At 35.6% G+C, this 24,256-nt stretch overlaps 1 protein-coding gene across 1 annotated transcript in view; it reads left to right on the top strand.

Annotated features, from left to right (window-relative positions):
- Positions 1-1,515: 1,515 nt before the first annotated feature.
- Ir76b (Ionotropic receptor 76b) overlaps positions 1,516-24,256 on the top strand; it is a 510,549-nt gene continuing 487,808 nt past the window's right edge. The window contains exons 1-2 of the mRNA XM_081737781.1: positions 1,516-1,887; positions 19,832-19,920. Of these exons, the coding sequence (XP_081593907.1) occupies positions 1,797-1,887; positions 19,832-19,920 (180 nt within the window). The 5' untranslated portion in view covers positions 1,516-1,796. The remainder of the gene's footprint in view (positions 1,888-19,831; positions 19,921-24,256) is intronic.

The following is a 24,256-nucleotide window of genomic DNA, read 5'->3' as shown; positions in this document are numbered from 1 at the left end:
AGCTAAGCGGTTACCGTACGTGCCTTTGGCGTGGAGGACCTGGATCAATCCCCAGCGGGTGCTCATCTGGTTCGGAATCCACGCCTCATATAGCCTCGCTGATGAACGGGACGAGTGGCGGATCCAAGGGGGGTAATCACCGCCCCAGAGGAGGAAAGTTTTTTTTTATTTTATATAAATAAATAAAACCCATCCCAGAGTTTGGAGCTCTTAAAAGTAGCTCTAAGTAAGAGTATTACAACGCACCCCCCCCAGAAGTCCGTCCTGGATCCGCCCCTGCGTCCTTCCACCAAGTTCGTAGCCTTGTGGTAGCCATTTGATTTCTCTAGAAGTAAATACTCTATTGGACGCGTTTTCATTATAAGGTCTCACGATTATTCCCTATAGGCTGAGAGAGAAGGATGATTAAGGCAAGCAAGAGCGCCCATCAGGGGGGGCAAGGTGGGGCGCTCGCCCTTCCCCCCCTTAGAGGAAATTGTGCTTCGGAAGATCGAAAACCCAAGGGATATTTTAAAATAGTTACAGCAAAATTTGAGACTACATTTGAAATGTCGCGTATTCCCCTTGGAAACCACAACATGGGCGCCCTTGAAGGCAAGTGAACGATGATGGAATAATGTGGTGGAATGGGAATGTGGGAGAAAACGAGCCCCAGACAACCGACGGACACGATGTTGTCCACCACAAACTTACTTAACCATGGATGCGCTTTCATTGTTGTACTAAATGAACTTGTACTATAGTGTACAGATTAGTTTTATTACAAATCTGTCATATGTCATTAATTTGTTTATTTCATTCAGTGGCGTTTTTTAGGATTTTGTTTCGGGGGGGACTATGCACAACACATGAATAAGCACTTATGTTTTTTTTTCTTTTGGGTGCCGACAAATTTTAATGAAGGTTTGCATACAACAAATTTATTTCGGGGGCGCTTGAGCCCGATAGCACCCCCACTAAATACGCCACTGAGTTCATTATACAAAGTACTTTGAAGGTCTGTAGTTATTGTAATTTGCTGCCAATACGAAAAGCTAGAAGCATAAAAATTTTGTAATCGAACATTGCTGAACGACAAACATATTATTGTTGAGCAGAAAGAAAGAAAAAACGAAAAACAAAAATAAGTGGACACAAACGAAAAAGAAAGAAAAAGAAGAAAAACTAATATTGAAACTATTAAAGTTAGCTCCGCCAACTCAGTGACTTTCGTCCAATAGTAATTCATTTCGTTTCCTTTATCCGCTCTCCTATTGGTTGACTGATCCATTGCGTATAGACATGTCAATTGTATCCTTGTTGATTTTTCTTTTTGGAAAAAAAGAGAAAAAGGGTTTTGGTCGCGTAACTAGAAGCAAAATGGTTTATTACCGTACCTCCTAACATAAATGCGCGCGCGCGCCCGTGTATGTGTATGTGTGTGTGGAAAAGAAAAGAAAAAAAAGAAACTTCGGAACGCATGTCATGATATGCAACGATCATATTACTAGACGCCAGATAAAAGTGTATTTTGCTAGCAAACAGTCCTAAGTGCACGCAAGGGCTGTTTGCCCGTGTCTAGATAGCACGATCTAATAGTGAAGTACAAGCTTAGGAAGTATACGGTTAACATTACGCGAATATTCCCCTGATTAACGAACCAAAGAAACAGTGTGGATCAATTTAAATTTTAGACAAAATAACTTCAAATTTGCGAACAATGAACCTTGTGTGAAGTGCTTGAAAGAGATTAGCAGTCGCCTTGTATTTTTTTTTAAATCAAATTTTGGATGAACTAATGCTATGAAATAAACAAAATGGCGCTAAACAAGAAATTACTTGAAATGCTATTTTTGATATGTCTTAAACAGCCGGGGAAACCTCCAACTGAAGATGCGGCTGAATTAGGTTAGTGTTAGATCACATTTTGTGTGAGTGATGTGTATTTTTTTTTTTTTTTAATTTTAGTGTCGTGACGCAGTGTGACTAAAAAGTGAATGAGAAAAACTAATATGATTTTATAGTGTATCAAATATATTTACTTCCATGCAGTGATGCCCATGTCCCCAAGTGTTTAGCCAAAATTGCCTTAAATTTACCACTATCTCTTCTCTTGACCCCCAAAATAGTACTGGAGACCAGAATTATTTATAACCAGGGGGTAAAAGTGAGAGGGAACGCAGGTGGACGTCGCTCCCACACTTCCAAAAATAAGTATGGCATCCCCCACTTTCTGAAAAATTACAATGACGGGGCAAATATAGGGACGGGGAATGGCGTGACGTGAAACGACCCCTACCTTTTCAGATCCACTTTTGTCCCCGCTTATAACAAAATAATAATAATAATAATAATAACAATAATAATAATAATAATAATAATAATAATAATAATAATAATAATTTGCTTTTTTGTCTACATTTTATTGAATTTAACGTTGTTAAAAACAGTAGCGCACGCATGTAGGGGTCCATCAACTCCAGACCTTCCCCCAAACTTCATAATTCGATATACATTTGTACATTTTATAAATAAAACTATACTTATTTAGCACAGAAATGATTGATATGGCATAAAGATTTGATCTTACATTTCATTGGCTTTCTGAATCCTCTTGTAAAAAAAAAAAAAAAAAAAAAAAAACTTAGTTCTATATATATATATATATATATATATATATATATATATATATATAGAATAGCGGTATAAGTGGCAGTCCATAATAATTACTGCTTTTTCGAGTGAGGAACAACATTAATTCAACACTACATAGATGTAGTCAGGGCCGGATTAACCCATCTGGGGGCCAGGGGCTAGAAAAAAATATGTGACCTTTGCTGACGTCGAATAATACATTTCTGTGAAAGTACAGTACGAACGTTAAGGGACTATGCTTCATATATTTTGTATATTTTGTCTTATGATCATGATGATTGTATCTTGTATGAGTCTTCTTAGCCAGCCAACAAGATTTTGATCTTCTACCTGGAGGTCCGGCGCTATAAGCCCCTCCCTTAATCTGGCCCTGAATGTAGTGTCTTGTTGTATTAGACCTCCAAATTTTGAACAACTCCCCCCAAAATCTAGGTGCTTGCCTAATTAAAAGAATCATTATGGTACCATTATAATTCCGTTGTGCCATTTCAATGACAAATTATTCCTCTAAAAGTCTTGTGGATGCAATCAGCGCCCTGAAAACCACCTATGGACATCCCCACTTCAATGTTGAAATAATGTAAGAGGCACCAAATTAAAATACCGTTAATTTTACAGTAATTATGTGATATCTTCAAATTGTTAAAAGATAACCGAAAAGTGGAACAAGAGCTCCCTAGACATTATTATTTTACATGAGATGCCGTTATCACGACTCACTTATCTGCTTTCGATTTCCAGCCATTTAGAAAATTGGCATTTATTTTTGCGTTTCTAAACAGCTGCAAACGGAAAGCTACTAGGTAACTCACGATAACGGTATATCATGCAACATAATATTGTCTAGGGCGCTCTTGTTCCACATTTCAGAAATCTTTGATCTATTTGAAGATATCACATAATTACTGTAATATTAGCGGTATTTTAATTTCGCAGTGATTAGGCCTTTTAAGTAAGAAACATCATGAGATAATTTTTAAAGATTATTTCGTTTTCTTGCAATACGTTTAAGTATGCAACCAGTGACGATTTCAGTTTTTGGTGACTTCTCGAGGAGGTACGGGGGTAAGGTCAAGTAATAAAACGCTCACCTCTGATGTAAGAGGTTCTTGGTTCTATCCCAGGCCATAGGTGTTAGGAGAGCCCGAGAAAACAAACGGACATAGTGGCTCAGTGTATTAACAATTCTCCGGAGGAAATCTGAAATCACTATTGGATACATGAGCTTGGATACATGAGCACTTAAAGTTGTGTTTAGGTTCTTATGCAAACCACCAGAACCGACTATGCAGTATTAAATTCAAAATGTGCGCAATCTTTAAAATAATTGTTATAAACCTTCTGATGGTAAAATAATACGAAATAAGAATGCAAACTGAGTTTGGCGGGAAACTCGAAGTATGCGCAGAGACAGGCTCCACAAAAAAAACACACATGCTTCCTCATTATATATATAATCTCTTCACATGCTTCCGTGTATGAGATGTGGGATATGGATACCCACCGATGAAGTCATCGTTAGCTGAGAAAATATTAACGGAATGGTCCATTAATGATGACTGAAGTAAGAAAAGTGTGTATCCTTTGGGTATAGGCAACCAACATAACTTTGCTGATGTGTAGGTTGTACAGAAGCTAGGGAATATTATCAATTTTAAACAGAATATGGGTAGCCCCAGTAAAGTCACCGTTACCTGAGAAGGTATTAACGGATTGGTTCCATTAACGATAACTGCAATAGGAAAAACTACATATCATTTTATTATAGGCAACCATCATCTCTTTGCTAATGTCTAGATTGCATAGAAGCTAGGAAATGTTATCAATTAAAGCAGGATCTGGATAGTCAACGTTACCTAAGAACATATTAACGGAATGATCTATTAACGATAACTGAAGGAAAACTACGTATCCTTTTGTTATAGGCAACCAACGTAACTTGGCTAATGTGTAGGCTGCATAGAAGCTAGGGAAATGTTATAAATTTTAAGCGGGATATGAAGAGCCATCGTTTCCTGAGAAGATGTTAACTTATTGACTCCATTAATAATAACTGCACTAAGTAAAACTATATACATTTTTATTATTAGCAATCCACATCTCTTTGCTAAAGTGTAGGCTGCACAGCAGCTAGAGAATGCTATCAATTTTAAACGGAATATCGGTAGCCAGAGTTACAGTCACTTTTACCTGAGAAGATTTTAATGGATTGGCTCCATTAATGAAAGAGATAATCAATATAAATGTCTATTGCAAAAATGAAAAATCAAAAATTCACACACCATTTCTCTGGGACTTCAATGAAAACAGAAAGGAAACACTGGAACAGTCAGATTATGACAATAAATACTGCATCCTTTAAAACACTTAAATTTCTGAAAACTAGAGATATGACTAAATCCATCATTTCTTGAGCAAAAGGTGGCTCAGCGGTAATGAAATGAAATCTTTCAGTTTTATGTCCCACGCTTATGCCGGCTAGGCTAAAGGAGACGGTGATCATGAGAAATGAATGAAATGGTGGAATGAATAAAGTGGGAGGAAACGGGAGAACCTCGAGGAAACCCACGCACACGATGTTTATCCACCACAAATTTCACTTGGCAGGTTTGAACCCGGGACAGGTGGCTCAGTGGTAGAGTGCTTACCTTGGTAATACCGTGCTCGTTGGTTTTCTGAGGGTTCTCCCGTCTCCTCCTACATTCTCATTATCCAATTCTTCCATCATCATTTATTTGCCTTAATCATACGTCTTCCTGAGCTAAACACTTTACATTAAACGCATACTGGAAAAGAAATCGGAAATGACGTTAAAGCTTTGCAAATAATAACGGCCACTTCCTTTAAAATGAATTTGTGAACATACTTGGATGGAGCTGAGATTTTATCAGGTCACTTAGATTTAAATCCGCATCCGAAGGGGAAAAAGAAGGATCCAAATATACCCACTTTTTAATATATTTCCCTTAAACCTATTTTTTCCTTGCGGAAAACGACCATTTTAGCTCGTAAACTATAAGAATTTTCTTTTTTTTACAATATTTTTTTTTAAAAAATAGATATAAAGTAAAATGCAACTACTTTTCGAAGCTGAGCTGCTTTGTGTGGTTCTCTTTCTCAGCATCCAATGAAAATGGGTTCATATTTATACCTTTCGGCTAGTCTTACTGAGATATCCTTTTTACATAGCTTTTCTACAAGAAGGGGAATTTCTCGGCTTAAAAATAATACAAGAAGTACATTTTCAAAATCGAAATGAGGTAAAAAAAAAACTCGACAATTTTCGTATCATTTTCGACACGAGCCGATAATTTTCATAAGTCTCGTAGATAACAAAGGTCACTCAAAGGTCACTCAAGTTTTAAGTCCCAAACAATACTTTAGTGTTATATCATTCATAGTATTTTTTTAAAAAACTCTAAACTGATAAAGCGATTTTGTGAATACAATGACGACTATTTATCAACGTTTGGAGATACATAAGTCATTACACATTACACTCTAATAATTAACCCATTTAATCCCAAATTATTTTTGTTTCAGAATTTCTTAATTCTTTCTAAACTTATTGATTCTGACCTCATTTAATATATTTTAAGGATTTTAGTATTGTTGATTTTAGTCTGTCGTCCCTTTCAGCAACGAGGCCATATGAGACGTGGTCCTACTGATTAACGTGGAATCCGAACCACATGAGCTTCCGCCAGGAATGGAACCCGTGTCTCCTACGCCAAAGGCCCGTACGCTAACCGTTTAGCCACAAAGGAGCTCAAGAGGATTTTAGTAGTAGCATATGGACTGGTAGCAGGTCCATATTGTAAAAAAAACGAAATAAATCCACAGCAAATAATCCACAGACAAAAATTGATAAAAATAAATTGTTCCTATTTGGGAACAGTGGGATTTAAAGGGTTAATATCGTGTAAATGTTGTTACATGGAAAGTCTCATCCTCTCGTTACGCTGAAAGATTCAGATTTCAAGTAGATAAAATTAAAAAAAGAAAGCCAGGGCATGGATTTAGTACGTAAATTTACGAAATGAGGCGAAAAGGCAACAAAATGAGACGACAAAATGCTTTTGTGAGAATTGAGACGAGACGAAACGAGAAAAGCGTTGTCCCGTCGCGTGGGCAACACTAATATTAGCTCAACAGGACTTCTAAGAAAGTGGATAAAAGCTACATTCGCCTTTGAAGTCGTGGAACCCCAGGTTTACTTTCCATAAATAGAACGTACTGATGGAGAGTAGGAATTACTACTTCATTTTTTTTTTTTTTTTTTTTTGTTTTTTGTATTCTTGTACGTAGAAAAAAAGAAGGAAAGTAAAAAAAAATGGCTATTGTTCTTGACTTTGGTGTATGTGGTGTTGAGTTCGATTCTTTATAAGAGTATAGCTCTTCTCAGAAATGAATCAGAAACGAAATCGAAATTAAATATTTCAATTTCACGCAGTGGCGGATCCAGGACGGACTTCTTGGGGGGACGGTGGGTTGTAATACTGCTACTTTTAAGAGCTCAAAACTCTGGGATATGTTTTATTTATATATAAAATAAGAAAGTTTCCTCTTCTGGGGGGGGAGGGAAATCGCCCCGATCGCCCCCTGGATCCGTCACTGGTTTAACGTCACACTATTATGCCCCAAAAGATACTACAGAAGATGATGGTTAAAGCAATGGAATGATGATGGAAGAATTGGTGGAATGAGAAAGTGGAAGTACCTTGAGAAAACTCAAGGACACAATTAGTGATGGGTAAATTCCCGGGAAGATAATTTTCGGGAATATTCCCTGGGAAAATTCCCGGGAAGATTCCCAAAAATGGGAATATTCCGGGGATTTATGTAAAAACACAAAGAAAAGTGAATTCTATTACTATATTACGATTTCAAAGGTAAATTCGTTTCTTATCACCGTATATTGTTGCTGTTATGTCCAGAGGATTCTTCAAAATGTATATTCTGAACGGTATTATGTTGTTTTATTAATATTTTATTATATTTAGAGAGTAGGCATAAATGTATATTTACTTACAATATGTTGTATGCAATATGTGAGAAAAATGGTATAATAAGTCCACATACTTTTACACCACTAAACAGTTTAAATTAAATGTAAGTCGATTTTCTAAACTTGGCTCTATTATTGATATTATAAACATATTAAATTTTTAAATGTTATAAACAAATTAGGTTGGGTAACTGTCAGAAGACACATATTTCACCATGTCGTAGAAGAAACATTTGCGCATATATATTTATGTTCACAATATTTGCAAGATACTGACCTAGTTTTATGATTTTGCACGTAACATTGCCACACACGACCTTTTTTCCTACCTGTTTCTCGAAATTTCATGCGTTAATTCACATGTAAGAGAAGTCCGAGGGCCTTTTTAGAAATTCGAGACAGAGACAGAAGACAGACTGACGTCTATTATTAACGGTGGTTCGGGGTGCATTGATAGTACTTCATCTCTATTTCTACATAATGTCTACATTACTTTACAAACTGCCTCCTTCCCATCATTTGTAAATTAGTACTTTGCTACTTTTTAGTGGAAATGGAAATATAACTTAAAATATCATATTATTAGTTGTATAAAGTACTGTTAAAAAATTTAATCTTTTTAGTCTTTAAATTATTTAAAACCTAGAAGTAAATAATAATAAATGAAAATAAAGTAATTAGACACATGGTTCTTATAATTTGGAAGATAAAGTAAAGAAATAAAAATAAATTCCTTCCCGGGAATTTATATGTCAGGGAAAAAACCGGGAATATTCCCATTTTTTATTTTCCTTCCCACCGGGAATATTCTCACTGCCCATCACTAGACACAATGTTGTTCACCACAAACTTAATTTGCCGGGGATTGACAGAGATGAATCAGCATTATGGGTCTGTTGAAGTGCGAGGTAACGCCATATATTTTATCAACGTTTTGGAAATAAGTTTAGGGAAATATTTATGCTAAGGTGTTCCGGATTCCGGAATAGTTCGGAATGAAAAGTATTCATTTCAGAATCGGAATTAATATTCCAAAAATCTTTAAAACTTTGTCCCTAGAATTTCATAATATCAAAATTATGAAATCTCAAAACCTTAATCTGATACTTCGGAATCTCATAGTTTCCAAAACTCAGAAAGTAGAATCTCGTTTGGGAAACACACATATTGTGAACTTCATATATTCTGTTAGAACCTAATGCAAGTTCAGTGCACACAAATTTACGGCACAAACAGCTGCCTTGTCTACGATGCTGGTTTACAGTAAAAAAAAAAAAAAAAATCATTTATTTACAGAATGTATTCTTTCTTTCTTTATATTGTGTCATTATATTTGAAAAATGAAATCTTCCAGTTTAAAGTTCCACGGTTATGCCTTTTAGATTAAGGAAGACGATGACTAAAGTAAGTTAACGATGATGGAAAAATTGTTAAATGAGAAAGTGGGAGGAAACGATAGCAAACCGAGCAAACCCAACACAAACTTACTTTGCCGGGGATCGAAGCACCGACTCCACGCCCCAGAAGTATGCGGTTTACCACTGAGCCATCATGACCGTCGTCAATATATTTGAAACAGGGAATTTGAGTATAACATATTAAACTTTCTCCCTGTCGACTTTTAAAAATCTCAGTAGATTGTAGCTATATGTATACTGTAGATATACAGGTGTTTCAAAACAACACCGACAACGTTTGGGAGGTGATTCCTGACACCAAGGTAAGACAAAAAGTATAGACCAACCTGGGTGCACAAATGCTTCCTTTCGGAGTTATAGGCTGCCGAAAATATGAAAAAAATCAACTTTAAAGGTCCATAGCTCCAAAACTATGGGACCTATCGTAGTCGGGTCAAGATTTCACTTACGAACTAACATGTGCCCTATCCAAAAATCCATGTTTCAGAATCCTAAGGTACTCATGCAACATTTTTCAAAGAGTGAGTTTAGCTATAGGCATACAATTTGAAGTACTCACCAACTACCTCTATAAAAATTGTTGCGGAAGTATCCGCACGATTCTGAAACATGAACATTTGGCTAGAACACATACTAGTTCCTAAGTGAAGTCTTGACCCGACTACTGTAGGTCCCAAATTTTTGGAGCTATGGTCCCTTAAAGTTCATTTTTTCATGTTTTCGGCTGCTTATAACTCCGAAAGGAAGCATTTGTGCACCCAGGTTGTTCTATACTTTTTGTCTTATCTTTGTGTCAGGAATCACCTCCCGAACGTTGTTGATGTTGTTTTGAAACACTCTGTATACACTTGTTCCACGTAATGTTCTACTTAAATGGCGTCTTGAACTCCAAAATAAGCTGGTTTAGTTTGTGCATAAATTCATAATAATATTTTGTTCCACTAAATCTAACTGCTGCATTTTCAGAACAATTTCTGCTAACCTATTAAATTTTCACTAAACACTTTTTGTCGTAGAACATTAACATAATGTTTCCCAACCGGTTTATCGCGACAGTTCTATATCATGTGTCGCGAAATTTTAGAATTTAAGTCATGAAGCATTTAATAATTAATTAAAATACATTTTGAGGCAGATTGAACCAGCAGACACCTTCAGTACTATACAGAGTCACTGCTTTCTAGCAAGTTATAGGCTTAGACTATTATAATTTAACCGGGCCGCGGTGGCTCAATGGTACAGCATTCATCTCTGGTGCGTGAGCTTCTTGGCTCTTTCGCAGCTCGCACCAAGTGCACTTTGTGGTGGACAAACACCATATGCGTGGGTTTTCTCAGTGTTCTCCCGTTTCCTCCCAATATCTTCATTTATCACTGTTTCCTTTAGCCCACACGGCATAACCGTGAGACATACAACTCAAAGATTTGATTTTATTTTCTTATAATTTAAACTAATAATAATAATAATAATAATAATAATAATAATAATAATAATAATAATAATAATAATAATAATAATAATAATAATAATAATAATAATAATAAAAATGAAACAAGTGTGTCGCGGTGTCGTCGGCGGCTAGTAAAGTGTGTCATCAGGTGAAAAAGGTTGGAAACCACTCCTCTAAATTTAACAAACAATTCGTTTCAAGTAGAAAACCAATTGCTTCCTCCGATTTGTTCTTTTTTTAAAAAAAAAAATTGTTATGCAGTAATCATTATCCTTTATTACACAATTTCTAATATTAAAAAAAAAATCAGAACTCAGTAATTGAACGTTTCTCGTATTAAAATAAAAGCGAAGAAAGTACTATTATTTCTTCATTAAAGTTGACATGTTCAATAGAGGGCGCGGTAACTCAGCGGTAGAGCGCTTAAATCTGGTACATGGGGTCCCTGGTTCAATCCCCGTCCAAGTAAGATTGTGGTGAACTAACATCGTGTCTGTGGGTTTTCTTTCGTTTCATTTTCACCATGCCGCATTCTCATTCCACCAATTAATCTCTCATCATTCAATTGCCTTAATCATCCATTTCCCTTAGCCTAACGGGCATAGTCGTGGGACCGTTCAAAATTTCCAAGCAAAATAACTTGTGAAGAAAGTTTTTCTTTTTTTTTTTTTTTTTTCCTATCCTAAAGAAACCCTTTTTTCCGAGTCGTTACATCTGTAGTAGAAACATTCCAATATGTAGTCCCTCAATTCGAGAGTCATGATTTCGGATCCTACTACGCATTTGCATAAAATATTAGTACTGTTTGAAATATTAGTCCGTAGACCTTGCTTGCGTGTAATGCAAAGTAACAACATATAGAACCGATAAAGAGATATCCAACATTTTTTTTTATGTATATTTCCCATGTGACTTTTGGCAAAATGGATTGATCTATAAGCACATTGTGTTTTCCCGTCACATAAACATTTTTGACCTTTACATTAAACAGCAGTAATACCCGATACGATACGTTTATTTGCTCATACATACTAAGCATCCATATAGATCAAATTTTAAAAGGGTCAAGGTTTTCTCGATTGAATACGCACATTGATGACGTTATGATAATTCATCAATAAAAACAGCAAAATAAAAGCAGTGTGAACGGGGGAAATGTTTTCGATACGTATACAAACGTAAAGAAAATAGATGTATTTATCACGCAAGCAGTGTTGCCGGATTTAAAACAATAGAAGGCCTTGCAGGAAAAACAAAAATAAAAGGCATTTGCCTGTGAACATAACGATGGTAAATTGGACAGATAAAAATAAAAACTTCCTGGCATTACCTGACACGAACTTCTATAACTAGTCTACTAGTATCTGTGTCCCTGTAGTATCTACTAGTATCTGTGTTTCCCTGATGCCTACTCAGTTGCATTACCACGGGCTTTGCGCGTACCTTACTCTAGGTTGTCACGCTGCAAGAATCTTGTAGTTGTCTTTAAGAAAATCTTGCACCTCTACCATACATGCAAGGGCGCCGATCCTGGGGTGGAAAGGGGCCCGGGCCTCCAGAGCTCATGTGGGCCCCCTATTGTATTTATGAATATACAATATTTGCCATAATTTGAATGCAATTTGTCTTAAAATCCTCATATATATACCTTCTGCATCTGAATGCCCTCCCCCCAAATTTACAGAGAAATCGGTGCCCTTGCATACATGATCTTGAAAGGGACATACAACATTTTTTTTTTTTTCATCTTGCTAAGATGTGCAACTAAGTGGGTCGTCTTGCTTGCTACCTGCTATCGTCCTCTAATTGACATAAAGAAAAAACTAGTTTCGACGTTTCCAAAACGACGGATTCTTTTGCCAAAATACACGTTTTTAATGAGGAGGTTCATTATTTGTCCACTAGAGTGCAGTTGAGTTGAGTTGATTTTGAGTTTAACGTCCCGTTCAGCAGTGAGGCTATATGAGACGTGGACCTACTGATTAACGTGGAATCCGAACCACATGAGCTCCCGCCGGGAATCGAACCCGGGCCTCCCACGCCAAAGGCGCGTACGCTAACCGCTTAGCCACGGAGGAGCTCTACTAGAGTGCAGTGTTGCATGGGTGGAGATATCGTTCTTGCTTTCAGAAAAGTTATAATGTGTAAACAGTAAATAGAAAAATGGGGTTGCAAGAATTTTTAATGGCAGCTACAAGGTTTAGACAGTGGTATTGATTAAAAATACACTTTCATCATTTCCCGTATGATAGTGAAAATTGTATAATATAACACAGGCTTAGTAAATTAATTTGAATAATTTCGAAATTAAGTTATGAGCTTGACCCGAAATAGATTGATTTGATTGATTTTGAGTTTCACGTCCCTTTTAGCAACGAGACTGTATGAGACGTGGACCTACTGATTAACGTGGAATCCGAACTACATGAGCTCCCACCGGGAATTGGGGCCCGAAATAGAGCAAAACCGGTAATAGAAACTGAAAAGTTTCCCCACCATCGACTAACTGTCCTAAGAATACGTGTCCACTCTTAACTCTCTACTAAAACCGGAAATGAGAGAAATTCACTATAACTTCCGGTTTCAATATTAATTTACATAAAGAAAAAATGATAGCTCGGAGATAGCAAGAAGCTGTTTTAGGAATCAAGTTAGCGTTTTAAGAATAGGTACCAACTTCTTTCTTAACATTCTATTCAAACCGGAAGTGCAACAATCAACCACTTCCGGTTATTAATGTTGATAGCTATAGATTAGAAATGGTAATAGATAGCGAGAAGTTTTTTTTTCTGGAATCAATTAAGCGTCTCAAACATTCATTCAATCTCAAATTTATAATAATTTCTCTATTGAAACCAAGAGAGGTAGAAATCAATCACTTCCGGCTTCAACGTAGATCGTTATAAAGTAAAAACAGTAACAGATAGCTAGTAGCTGTTTTCTGACATCATTTAAGCGTCACAAAAATATATTCCATCTCCACTTCAATGTTTCTATTAGAAGAGAACATGGCAGAAAATAAACAACTTCCGGCTTTAACGTTGACAGTTATAGATAAGAAACCTTAATAGATAGCCAGAAGCCATTTTCTGCAATGTACGGTATTAAGAGGCCTCATCCCGGCGAAATTAAAATACTGCTAATTTTACAGTAATTATGTGATATCTTCAAATAGATAAAAGATAATCGAAATGCGGAACAAGAGCGCCCTAGACAATATCATTTTTGCATGAGATACCGTTATCACGACTCACTTATCTGCTTTCGATTTCCAGCTATTTTGATGATAGGCATTTATTTTCGCGTTTCTAAACAGCTGAAAACGGAAAGCCACTAGGTGACTTGTGATAACGGTACCTCAAGCAAAATAATATTGTCTAGGGCTCTCTTGTTCCACATTTCAATTATCTTTTATCTATTTGAATATATCACACAATTACTGTAAAATTAGCCGTATTTTAATTACCGGATATTAGCGGGATGAAGCCTCTTAAGTCTTCCAAACATGTTTCTTTTTCTCTTCTTTTTTATCTTGACTTTAATCTCAGTACTAAAATCAGAAATCTTGTAGATTTTCGTGTATTACTACTTCCAGATTTAAGATCAATTGACAAAGTATTATAGCCGTCAAAACCAAACTCCACGTAGTATATACTTCAAGCTGCTACTTGTTGTTCACTACGGTTTTTTTCATAACATCACATTACGCTCATGTTTAAATATCTGCACTTTTTAAAAGTCCTTTGATTTACATTAAGACTTTATTTTTGTGTTTTCTTTGAAACGAAAACGTGTAAAAAGTTTTTTTTAGGCCATTGCTGGTGAGCCAAGTAAAAATTTTGGGATGCGTATAGTAACGCACTTGTATCGGCATTGATTATTGAATTAAACTTAGGCTACATGACAAAAACAAAAGCTAGTTTTTTTCGTTTTTTTTTTACATGGGAAAGCTTTGATTAGGCAGTGCACAGATATTTTGCTACTCTTATCTCCATTTATGAATGGTAGCTGCTTCTTCGCTGACCTATGGCCCTGTGCACCAACGAAGTTTAACTGTTGAACGAGGGTCATTCATAACCAAGCTCGGTGAAAATGTCTGTTGCACCAACAACGTTCAAGGTTAAGTCTCGGTAAAATGGTGAATAAACTTGGTTTTAGCTTGAACGGTCGAATTTGGGGGTTTAAACTTGGTTGATCCAAGTCAGTTTGTTTACATTCAATAATGTCTCTGTATTTTTCCACTAATGAAATTACAATACATTTCTCGTGTTTGAAAATTTTTTTTGCTCGTGGTTTCGTTATTTTTTCCATCACAATTACGATCACTCAAATTAGACTACTCACAACTCTATGCACACAATCTGGAAAGTCGAAAATACCGGCACGAGGTTTGCTTTCTTCATTTGTTACTTTGTTAAACGAAGATCAGAGACAAAAGACGACAACAAGAATCGATTTTACAAATTGACCGAAGTTTACTTAAACGAGATGTACAGAACTTCGACTTTGAATGGTGCAATCAAAATCCAGGAACCACGTTTAAACTTGAAAGTTTAATGTTGAACGCGTTTGAATGAACGCTCGCTTAAACTTTGTTGGTGCACACGGTTATTAGTGGCTCAAACGTGCACCTTTAATGCACATGGTTCAGGGTTCGATTCCCCGTGGGAGAATATTAAAAGAACGCTTTATAGATGGCCTGATTCTAATTAAACAGTGGATTCATGTGTTGCATAGCATCGATGGTGAAAAGGAAATACTGAACTTCAAACAACAAAAATAAAAATGAAATTAATATTTTTACTTTATCGTTTCACGTTAGGTTAAAGGAGAAAGTGAATGGTTGTGATTTTTTTGTTTTACCACCGAAATTCGAACCCAGGACCATGTGGACCAAAGGCATACGTATTAGATACAAGACCAGCAGAGAGGGCTGACTTTAATAACCATACAAATAACACATTAATAAGCACTTATGGTACGTAAAACCATAATTAGAAACTTTTTTTAGACTTATAATTCTTTATTTTTATAATCACTTTGTTTACTCATGTTGTCATTAAATCAGAACGAAATAATTTGTATACAATCATTTTGAAAGCCACATTTAAAATTTAAAAAAAAATAATAATCTCTTTAAGAATGTTCAATGTTAATATAGTAATATTCTTTTAAATATTTAATCATTTTCCTTGCCTGACCTGGCTACATCTGCAAGACGTAATTTCTTTGTTTTGCACATAATAGTGTAGTAAAATAAAATTTAAAATGGAAATACGAGTATAAGGTGAAAACATCAACATATTTTTATAGTATTTTACGTTTTGCATAATAATATATAGAGTTCTATAATGTTATATTCTTTTAGGAGGTATGAATAACTATGTACAAATTACAATTGAAAATTTAGCAGAAACAACTTGTTTCCTAACATAATTATGTATTTTTAGTATTCAGGATAATTTTGTAACAACTTGAGCTTTGTCGTAAAGGAATAAACATTTCAAGCTAAAATTACACGGTAGAAAGTACATTTTAGTTCGAGGAAAACAATTTTGCCAGCTCTTAAGACTAATTCACTGTGAATCATTTAAATTTGAAAACATATTGAAGCTTTTTTTTTTAACAGATTATTTCCAATTGATTTCTGTAACGAAAGTTTACCATACTTTACGATTACATCGCTGCTGTCAATTTCTTCTTTCGCGCATTCTTTCTCATAAGGACTTTGGAGTTAAATTGAATTTTGAAGTGTTTTTAGAATACTGAACTGGCAACACTGAATAAATTACGACTCGAGTCGTTTAACTTACATACAACACAAACAAAAATAGCAATTTTCACAGCTTCGCTTCGTTTCACAACAAAATTTCGTTCTTCCTCCTTATGTTTTCTTCCATTTCTCTCGTGATTCGCTCTTACTTTTTTAAATATATATTTTAGAATAATGTATTTCCATAAAAGTTCTTAGGTTTTTCACAGCATGTATATAATGAGACCATATTTGAAGTTCTTCACCGAATACATACTAAAGTAGTTTAGTTGTGATAAGTTAAAAATTCATAAATATTTGCTTTTTACAGGAACAGATCTATAAACTGAATGCTATAAAAGAGTAGGGAGCATTTTAGTTTCTAAAGACGCAAATAGTTGTCAATACATATTCTAAACATGGTACGGCAATTGAGCAGTTTTCTGAGTGTTTCTTCTAAGCATATTTCCGGGGGCTTCTCCTTTCCGCTGGAGTTAGCCAACCGCTCTTCCGGGACTACACAGAGGAAAATCCATTCTCCGGACAGCGGTATATTGTACAAATATCAAATATTATACGGTATCCTCTTGGTTACTATAGAAATCAGTGCGGAGCATACGTTATTCGTATGCTACATAGGCACTGCCCTTAGGTGTTACATCATGCCGTTGCAGGATGTCTGACATCTAACAGTTTTCCGTATATCACATGCATATATTTATGTTACCTTCGTCAGCTATATGTTATTTACGTCCATTTGTATGTGAGATCCTGACCGCCTATATTGTTTCATACGGAAAGTACGTATAGTTGGAACACTTATACAGAAAGTATTATAAAACTTGCGTTTTCAGTTATACGTCTGTTGTACGTTAAGTCCAAAAACTACAGGAATTATGCATGTAACCTATCTTTTTAAATACGCCACCTACATTTTTTCTCTCAGTGTAAGATATATTAAATTGCAATTAAATGTCACTTTTGTATAAGGATCCTTTAACAAATACAGGGTGTATGCAAAAGAACTTTACAACTTCCAAAACTCATATTGTTGTATTTATTTAGCTTACAAATATGATTTTAGTGACATTTTGTAGCAAAATACTAGATCGTTTGTTTTTTTTTTTTTTTTTTTTTAACTTATACTTAAGGAGGTTCAATGTGAGTTTTCATTGGTGATGTGGTACAGATTCCATCTGAAGCCACACTTGCTCTACGTCTTCAGAATACGGGGACGACCTCGAAGACTGTTATATCTTACCGAGCATCCGTTTCAATAAAATACTTAGGCCCAGTGGCGTATTTACGATTTTGTTTCAAAGGGGGGCTTTGCAAACTTTCGGGGGAGGCTTTGCCTGAAAATGTGAAAATTCTGCAAGATATTTCGGACTATGTTTAGTACAAGGGGTCCAGAAGCACGTAAAAAACCCAATATTTACAGGAGAAATGAATGATGCAAGTACTTAGACGTAACATAACGTAACCAAATCTAACCTAACCTAAGATAAACTAACCTGAACTAACCTAAACTAACCGAATATTAGTAGAAATAAGCGAAATTCTATCATTTTTTGGAAAATTATGCAGGACGCCTACACTAATATAACAAACTAAACTAACCTAACTTAGACTAATCTAACCTACCCTAAACTAAACGAATGTGAACAGAAATGACTAAAATTGTAACTTTTTTTTTTTTTAAGAGAAAAGAGCTGGAACCCTTCTGCTAAACATAACCCGATATTTCATATACTTTACTATAGTAAGAAAGATTTGTGGGGGCTTAAGACCGGAATCCCCCCCCTAAATACGCCACTGCTTATGCCACTGATAAATAGTAGGCCTACTTATCTTTTACCATAGTTTGTACGAAAATTTTTGCACAGTTGGCGCAGTACTTCGATTCTTCAAACCAAAACAAACACCTAACACGCTCGGGACCAGTACAGGCAGCCATCTTTGCTGCAACTGTCGCTAGCGCTTGCGGTGGCTTGTTTCTGAACTAGTGTACTACGTGAGTCAAAACGTGATGTATTTTGCTACGAAATGACACCAAAACCATGTCTGTAAGATAAATCAACAAATCAATATGACTTCAAAGTTTTAAAGTTCTTTTTGATACATCTTGTAATCAGGGGCGGATCTAGGACAAACTTCTGGGGGAGGGGGGCGGTGGGTTTTAATACTGATACTTAGTGCTACTTTTAAGAGCTCCAAACTCTTGGATGGGTTTTATATATATATATATATATATATATATATAAGAAAATTTCCTTTTCTGGAGGGGGCATTTGCCCCGATCGCCCCCCCCCCTGGATCTGCCCCTGCTTGTAATATTTCAGTGAAATTCTTCACATTTTTTGTTCCCCCTTCAGACAAACTCTTCTGGAAGAAAGCCTGTTTCCTAATAGTTGATATAGCTAGAACTCGCCATGACCATTCTGCCAAGTAATATAATGTTTTAGTTACTATATTGTTAACAAAAGAAGAAGGAAGGTTTTCAAAATATGGACATAGAGAAGAATGGAGAGATTAGCTACTAGGAACGGAAAGTAAGGAAGAAATATTGGGAAAATATATTGGATAAGAACAGCGTCGTAACAAGGATTTTTTTTCTGGGGGGAAGCATTAATATGCGTATTTGGGCCCCCAAGAAAAATTGCTTTTCTAATTCTTGGGACCCTATTTCCATCTTTCTCTTACTCTTGTTGGGCCCCCGGAACCTGTGGGCCCTCTCGTATGGCAAAGTCTGCGGGGCCGTTAGTTACGCCCCAGGGCCCGTTCCATACATGACAAATTAATTAAGGGGACAATATTGTCAAATGTCAAAGCCATATAAATAAATATTTCTACGGTGACTAAACGTAGACATTTTTTACTGAAATGGACCCAAGACTTATTTTTGTTTTATTTACTTTTTGTGTGCTGTTTTGTTTAGGTAATGTACTGAGCCTGTTTGATGCTTCATTTATAATCCCATCTTCGTATCGTACATGGAGTAAGAAAAATTTTGTCTTAAAGTGGGCCCCCTGGAACGACACAGAGTTTCTCTGGAGGGCATTTGTCCCTCCTGCTCCCTCACAAGTTACGGCCCTGGATAGGAAATTAAAATTGAAAATAACTAATAATGGAACTGGGTAGGTCATTGCTTGAGAATAAATTGTGTCCTAGGTAGAAGCTGCTGTTGAAAGTTAAAGCACAAGGATAATGAAAACTTGTTGAAATGGTTAGACGACATTATAGAGGAAACTTTTTAGAGTAAGATCGTGGTTACTTACACAGGAGACTGTACTGTATGCAGGCCGGTAGCCAGCCCAAAAATCTAGGGGGGAGCGACCCATCCATATCATAGTTCATCACCATATTATAGTTCATTTGCAAGCCTACCATGAAAATTTTAGGGGCCAGTAAAAATGTTGGGCCCTCGTGGATACGGTATGCAACCTGCTACTAATACCTGAATACTTAAAAAAAGATCTGATTAGGATGAAAATTTAAGGAGTGAAAAGAAATAGGAGAAATAGAATAATTTCATAGGAAATTTAATGAAATCTTACATTTCTTTGCAGAGAGCTGGCTTGATCATGAATGCTACAATGACGAACTAAAGGAATATTACTGGATACGGAACCACAATTACACAGTTGCTGCGTTACAGGTGAGTATATTATGTTAATTCACCTTGAATATGATTATATACGAGTTTACAGACCGTGAAATTTGAGGTAACTATCTCATCTTTTTTTTTTTTTTTTTCCTTTTACAAATTGTAATGTACATTTAGTTAGATGTCTGCATAGATATAAAACGTCACATATGCATATAATAAATACGAGGAAGAGTCAATAAGTAATGCACAAGTTTTTCACCTGATATTATGCTGATGTGGGATGTGAAAACTGAAAGAAAAGTACTTTCAAGTTCGCATTGTAGTCACCAATTGTTCAATCAGGTGAACTTCTAGCGGGAGAAGCGTGAAATACTTAGGAAAGATGGCGTGTGCGTTACAAGGTGTATTTCATTTTTTATAGGTAAAAGGACAAAAGATGAATCAAATACATAGGGAAATGCTGTGCGTGTATGATGAACAGTTGAAATGAAATGAAATCTGTGAGTTTTACGTCCCACGGTTATGCCGGTTAGGCTAAAGGAGACGGTGATGATGAGAAATGGATGGAAAAGTGGAATTAATAAAGTGGGAGGAAACGGGAGAACCTCGAGAAAACCCACGTACACGGTGTTTGTTTACCACAAAGTGCACTTGGTACGAGCTGGGATCGAACAAGGGAAGCCACGCACCAGAGATCAACATTTTACCACGGAGCCACCGCGGCCCCATATGATGAAGACTGTTGCTATGGACCGTAGCAACATCTCCAGGTGTTGCAAATGCCTTTGAAGAGAACTGTGTGACCCTTGCCATATGCGAGGTCTAGTAACAGAATGTCACGATTATTGAACAAGATTCGTAATGACTGATGAATCCAGTTTCGAACGGTCAGTCTATCTTACTATTGATCCGATGAAGAAATTCCAGGCTGGCAACGTTTTAATTCCGATAACGAAGTCAAAATTGGTTGTGCAAAAGACGGACTTCAATAAACTTCTAGCTTAATGGGAGAAATGTGTTCAGAGACTACTCAATCACGTTGTAAAGTGTTTTTAATATGAGCCTTTGCTTTGTATATGTTTTTGATGTCCTAACCTATTACGCTTTCCTCTACATAAATTGTTGTACGTATATTACTTAATGATTTGTCCTCGTATATACAGCTTGTTTGTTCTATAACAATTATTATTTCTAAGAAATTTTCTAGCATATCAATTTTAAACACCTCTTTTATAGTTTTGTGAATCCTGATATAACATTAATAAAATTTAAACTAAACTTTAAACGTAATATCTTCCTATTGCAGGTCAAGTATGCTAAATAAAATACTTGAACAATATTAATCGTCTTCAAAATAGCACTATAACAGTAGGAAAATAATAAAAGAGCTAGAAAGCAAAAAAAAAAAAAAAAAAAAAAACATTACTACCGTATTTTACTGGTTATAAGACGCACGTGCTAGAAACGTACCGTTCTCGCTGGTCGATTCCAAATTTTGAGTAGATTGTCCAGTTCTCATTCAAATTTTCAAAAACCGTGTCATTATTGCTCTATTCAACATTTTCGAGGCCGTTTTGAACCCATAAGATTAACATCATTGCAAGCCGAAACGACGGTGTTAGGCAACCAGTAGAGAAGTTACGTATGACGGGTTGAGGGACATTGCAGGCGCTTTGCTTAAATCTGAATGACAAAACCGTTTGAATGTTGCCAACTTCAAAGGCCTCAAGAAATGCAATGAGGGGCACATTCATTTTTAAATACTTTGTTTTTAAAATCCTGTAACATTTTTTTTTTCATTTTTGTGTTAGTGTTGACGGGGCGGGAGGGAGACAGTGTTAGCAAGCTTGTGAATCCTAGCAACTCATGTTCGTCGCATCGGTACGCTAATGCTGCCAGTTGAATCCAGTATTGCCAGATAAAGATACCTTTCCCGCAACATCGAACATATGACCATTTTTTAAGACTGGAGGGAATTTTAAATCACACACTGGACATTTTGATATTAATTTCGTCTATAAGACACACCTGATTTTTGGAGGCAATTTTTCGAAGAAAAAAGTGTCTTATAGTCCGTAAAATACGGTATTATCTAAGATTTTTGCAGTTGTGCCAAGTCCAACAAATTAACTAATCCAAACTAATTTTATATGAGACATTAAATTGTTTATGTTGGCACAGACTTAAAAAAAATGTTTATAGATAATAGTAATGAATTATTTTCTAATAGTAATGAATTATTTTCTGCTTTCTAGTTTTTGTTCCATCAGTTCTTATTATCATTTTTTAAATTAAAAAAGCTTTTTATTGTGTTTTTGAACTCGGTTATTTTTTTTATGAATTTGTTTCATTCTTTCAACCTCTTTGCTACTCGAGTTGTTTAGCCACTGGTCACATTCAGTGATGCCAATTTAGCCTACTTTTTGACTAAATCTAGCCTATTTGGTGAGGCATTTAGCGATACAAACAGGGCCGTCGGGTGGGTTGCAAGCGCTCGGGGCTAGAATCCCCCCCCCCCCCAGTGGATTATGAAAAAACAACCAGAGTTTATTCTGTACTCCTAGATTTAAATATGAAATGTAAGATCATAATGTAAGTCAAAATAAGTTTGTATTATGTCATTTTTTTTAAGTGAATGGCTTTTGTTGTTAAAACAAAAGTTAATGAAAACAGGTTTTGAATTCTTGAAATCGGGTGCTATTCTTGTTTATTTTGAACATTACACATCAATATAATAATAGCATAGAATGTATAAATAACGATACAAATATTTAAAGATATATAAACACCTCTTCTCACAGAGAGCTAGAGAGAGTTCCAGTTCAATAACCCTAGACGATGTTTTACAATACCTGTAATTTTCAAGTTCAATACTCTATCGGGAGTCCCTCAAGGATCTAATCTAAGTCCTCTGTTGTTTCTTCTTGTTATGAATGATATTCCTCTGAGTATTAAAACTTCTCTTTTTGCCGACAATCTCAAATTATACTCCAAAGTAAGTTCAATTGATGACTGCGTGAAACCTCAATTGGATCTACAGAGAGTTCAAATATGATGTGATAAGAATAAATTAGTCCTGAATGTTTCCAAATGTAAATCTTTCATAAAGAAAGAAAATCCAATTAACTTTACCTATACAATCAGTAGCACTTCCTTGTCTACCTCAAATATTATCAAAGATCAAAATCAAGGAGATATATTTTATAGCAAATTGACCTTTGCTCAACACATTGACGCGATAACGAGTAGTGCATATAGAAACCTAGATTTAATTTACAGGATAGGGCACGATTTCTACAAAGAATCAACATTTATAAGTCAAAATTAGAATACTGTTGTACTGTTTGGACACCAAATGTCACTAAATACTCTAATGCAATAAAAAATATACAGTTTAAATTTTAAAAATGCTTCCATACTAGAAAACCGGTCTCTACTTAAAATATATCCCCTATGAAGACTTAGTAACGAATTTTAGCTTTCAAACATTAGAAAAAAAGGAATTATATATTTGATCTGTTGTTCGTACATAAATTATTAAACGGTAAAATTGACTGTCCAAAATCAGTTTCACAAGTGTTAGTACGTATCCCAACAGGCAAGTCTAGAACAGCAAACACTGAGACATTCTATTGTAGAAAAGCAAGAACTAACACATTACATAAGTCTCCTCTGTGGAGAATGTGTGCTTTACACAACAAAATGATTAAATTTCATGTAGCAAATGTATTTAGTATGTCCGAAAACAAGTTCAAAACAATTGTCAGGCAATAACTTCTGCATAATTAAACGACGTCTATTTGTGTATGTATAATAATGTATAATAGTGTATGTTAGATAATTATGTACACGACATTATATCTGGGCATTAAACCTGCTGTGTTGTCCTTACGAAATAAATAAATAAATTTTACTTCGCTGTAGCATGATCATTATTAAAATATCTCAAATAACATTATTAAAAACAAAAAATCATTTACTAATATAATCTGAATTCCTTGAATTTTGTTGATTTGTCGTCCTGGCGCCCCCTTTGGGCGCGGCGCCTGCGGCGATTGCCCCGGTCGCCCCGCCCACGCGACGGCCCTGCATACAAATCTACGAAATACTTATAGCCTTAAATGTAGCTCATTTTATGGAACTCTTTTGCCATTTTTGGATTTTTTATTAACCGTTAAAATAATTCTAAAAAGACTTTTTTCTTTGAAAATAAAGTGTAATTTTTAAAAAATTATCCTATTTGTCATCATATATTATCGTGTTAATTGATTTCTCGACAGAGGGTGTTTTTTACGCAACAAACACTTGTTTTTCATTATTCTCTCTTCCGACCCACAAATTTACAACTACCTAACAATACTTATCGACTCAGAAAGAATTTAAT

Source organism: Thermobia domestica, chromosome 14 (genome assembly GCF_964235325.1).
Source record: "Thermobia domestica chromosome 14, izTheDome1.hap1.1, whole genome shotgun sequence".
NCBI lineage: Eukaryota > Metazoa > Arthropoda > Insecta > Zygentoma > Lepismatidae > Thermobia > Thermobia domestica.
Note: the sequence above shows the minus strand (reverse complement) of the source record. Positions and strands in the feature narration are given on the sequence as shown.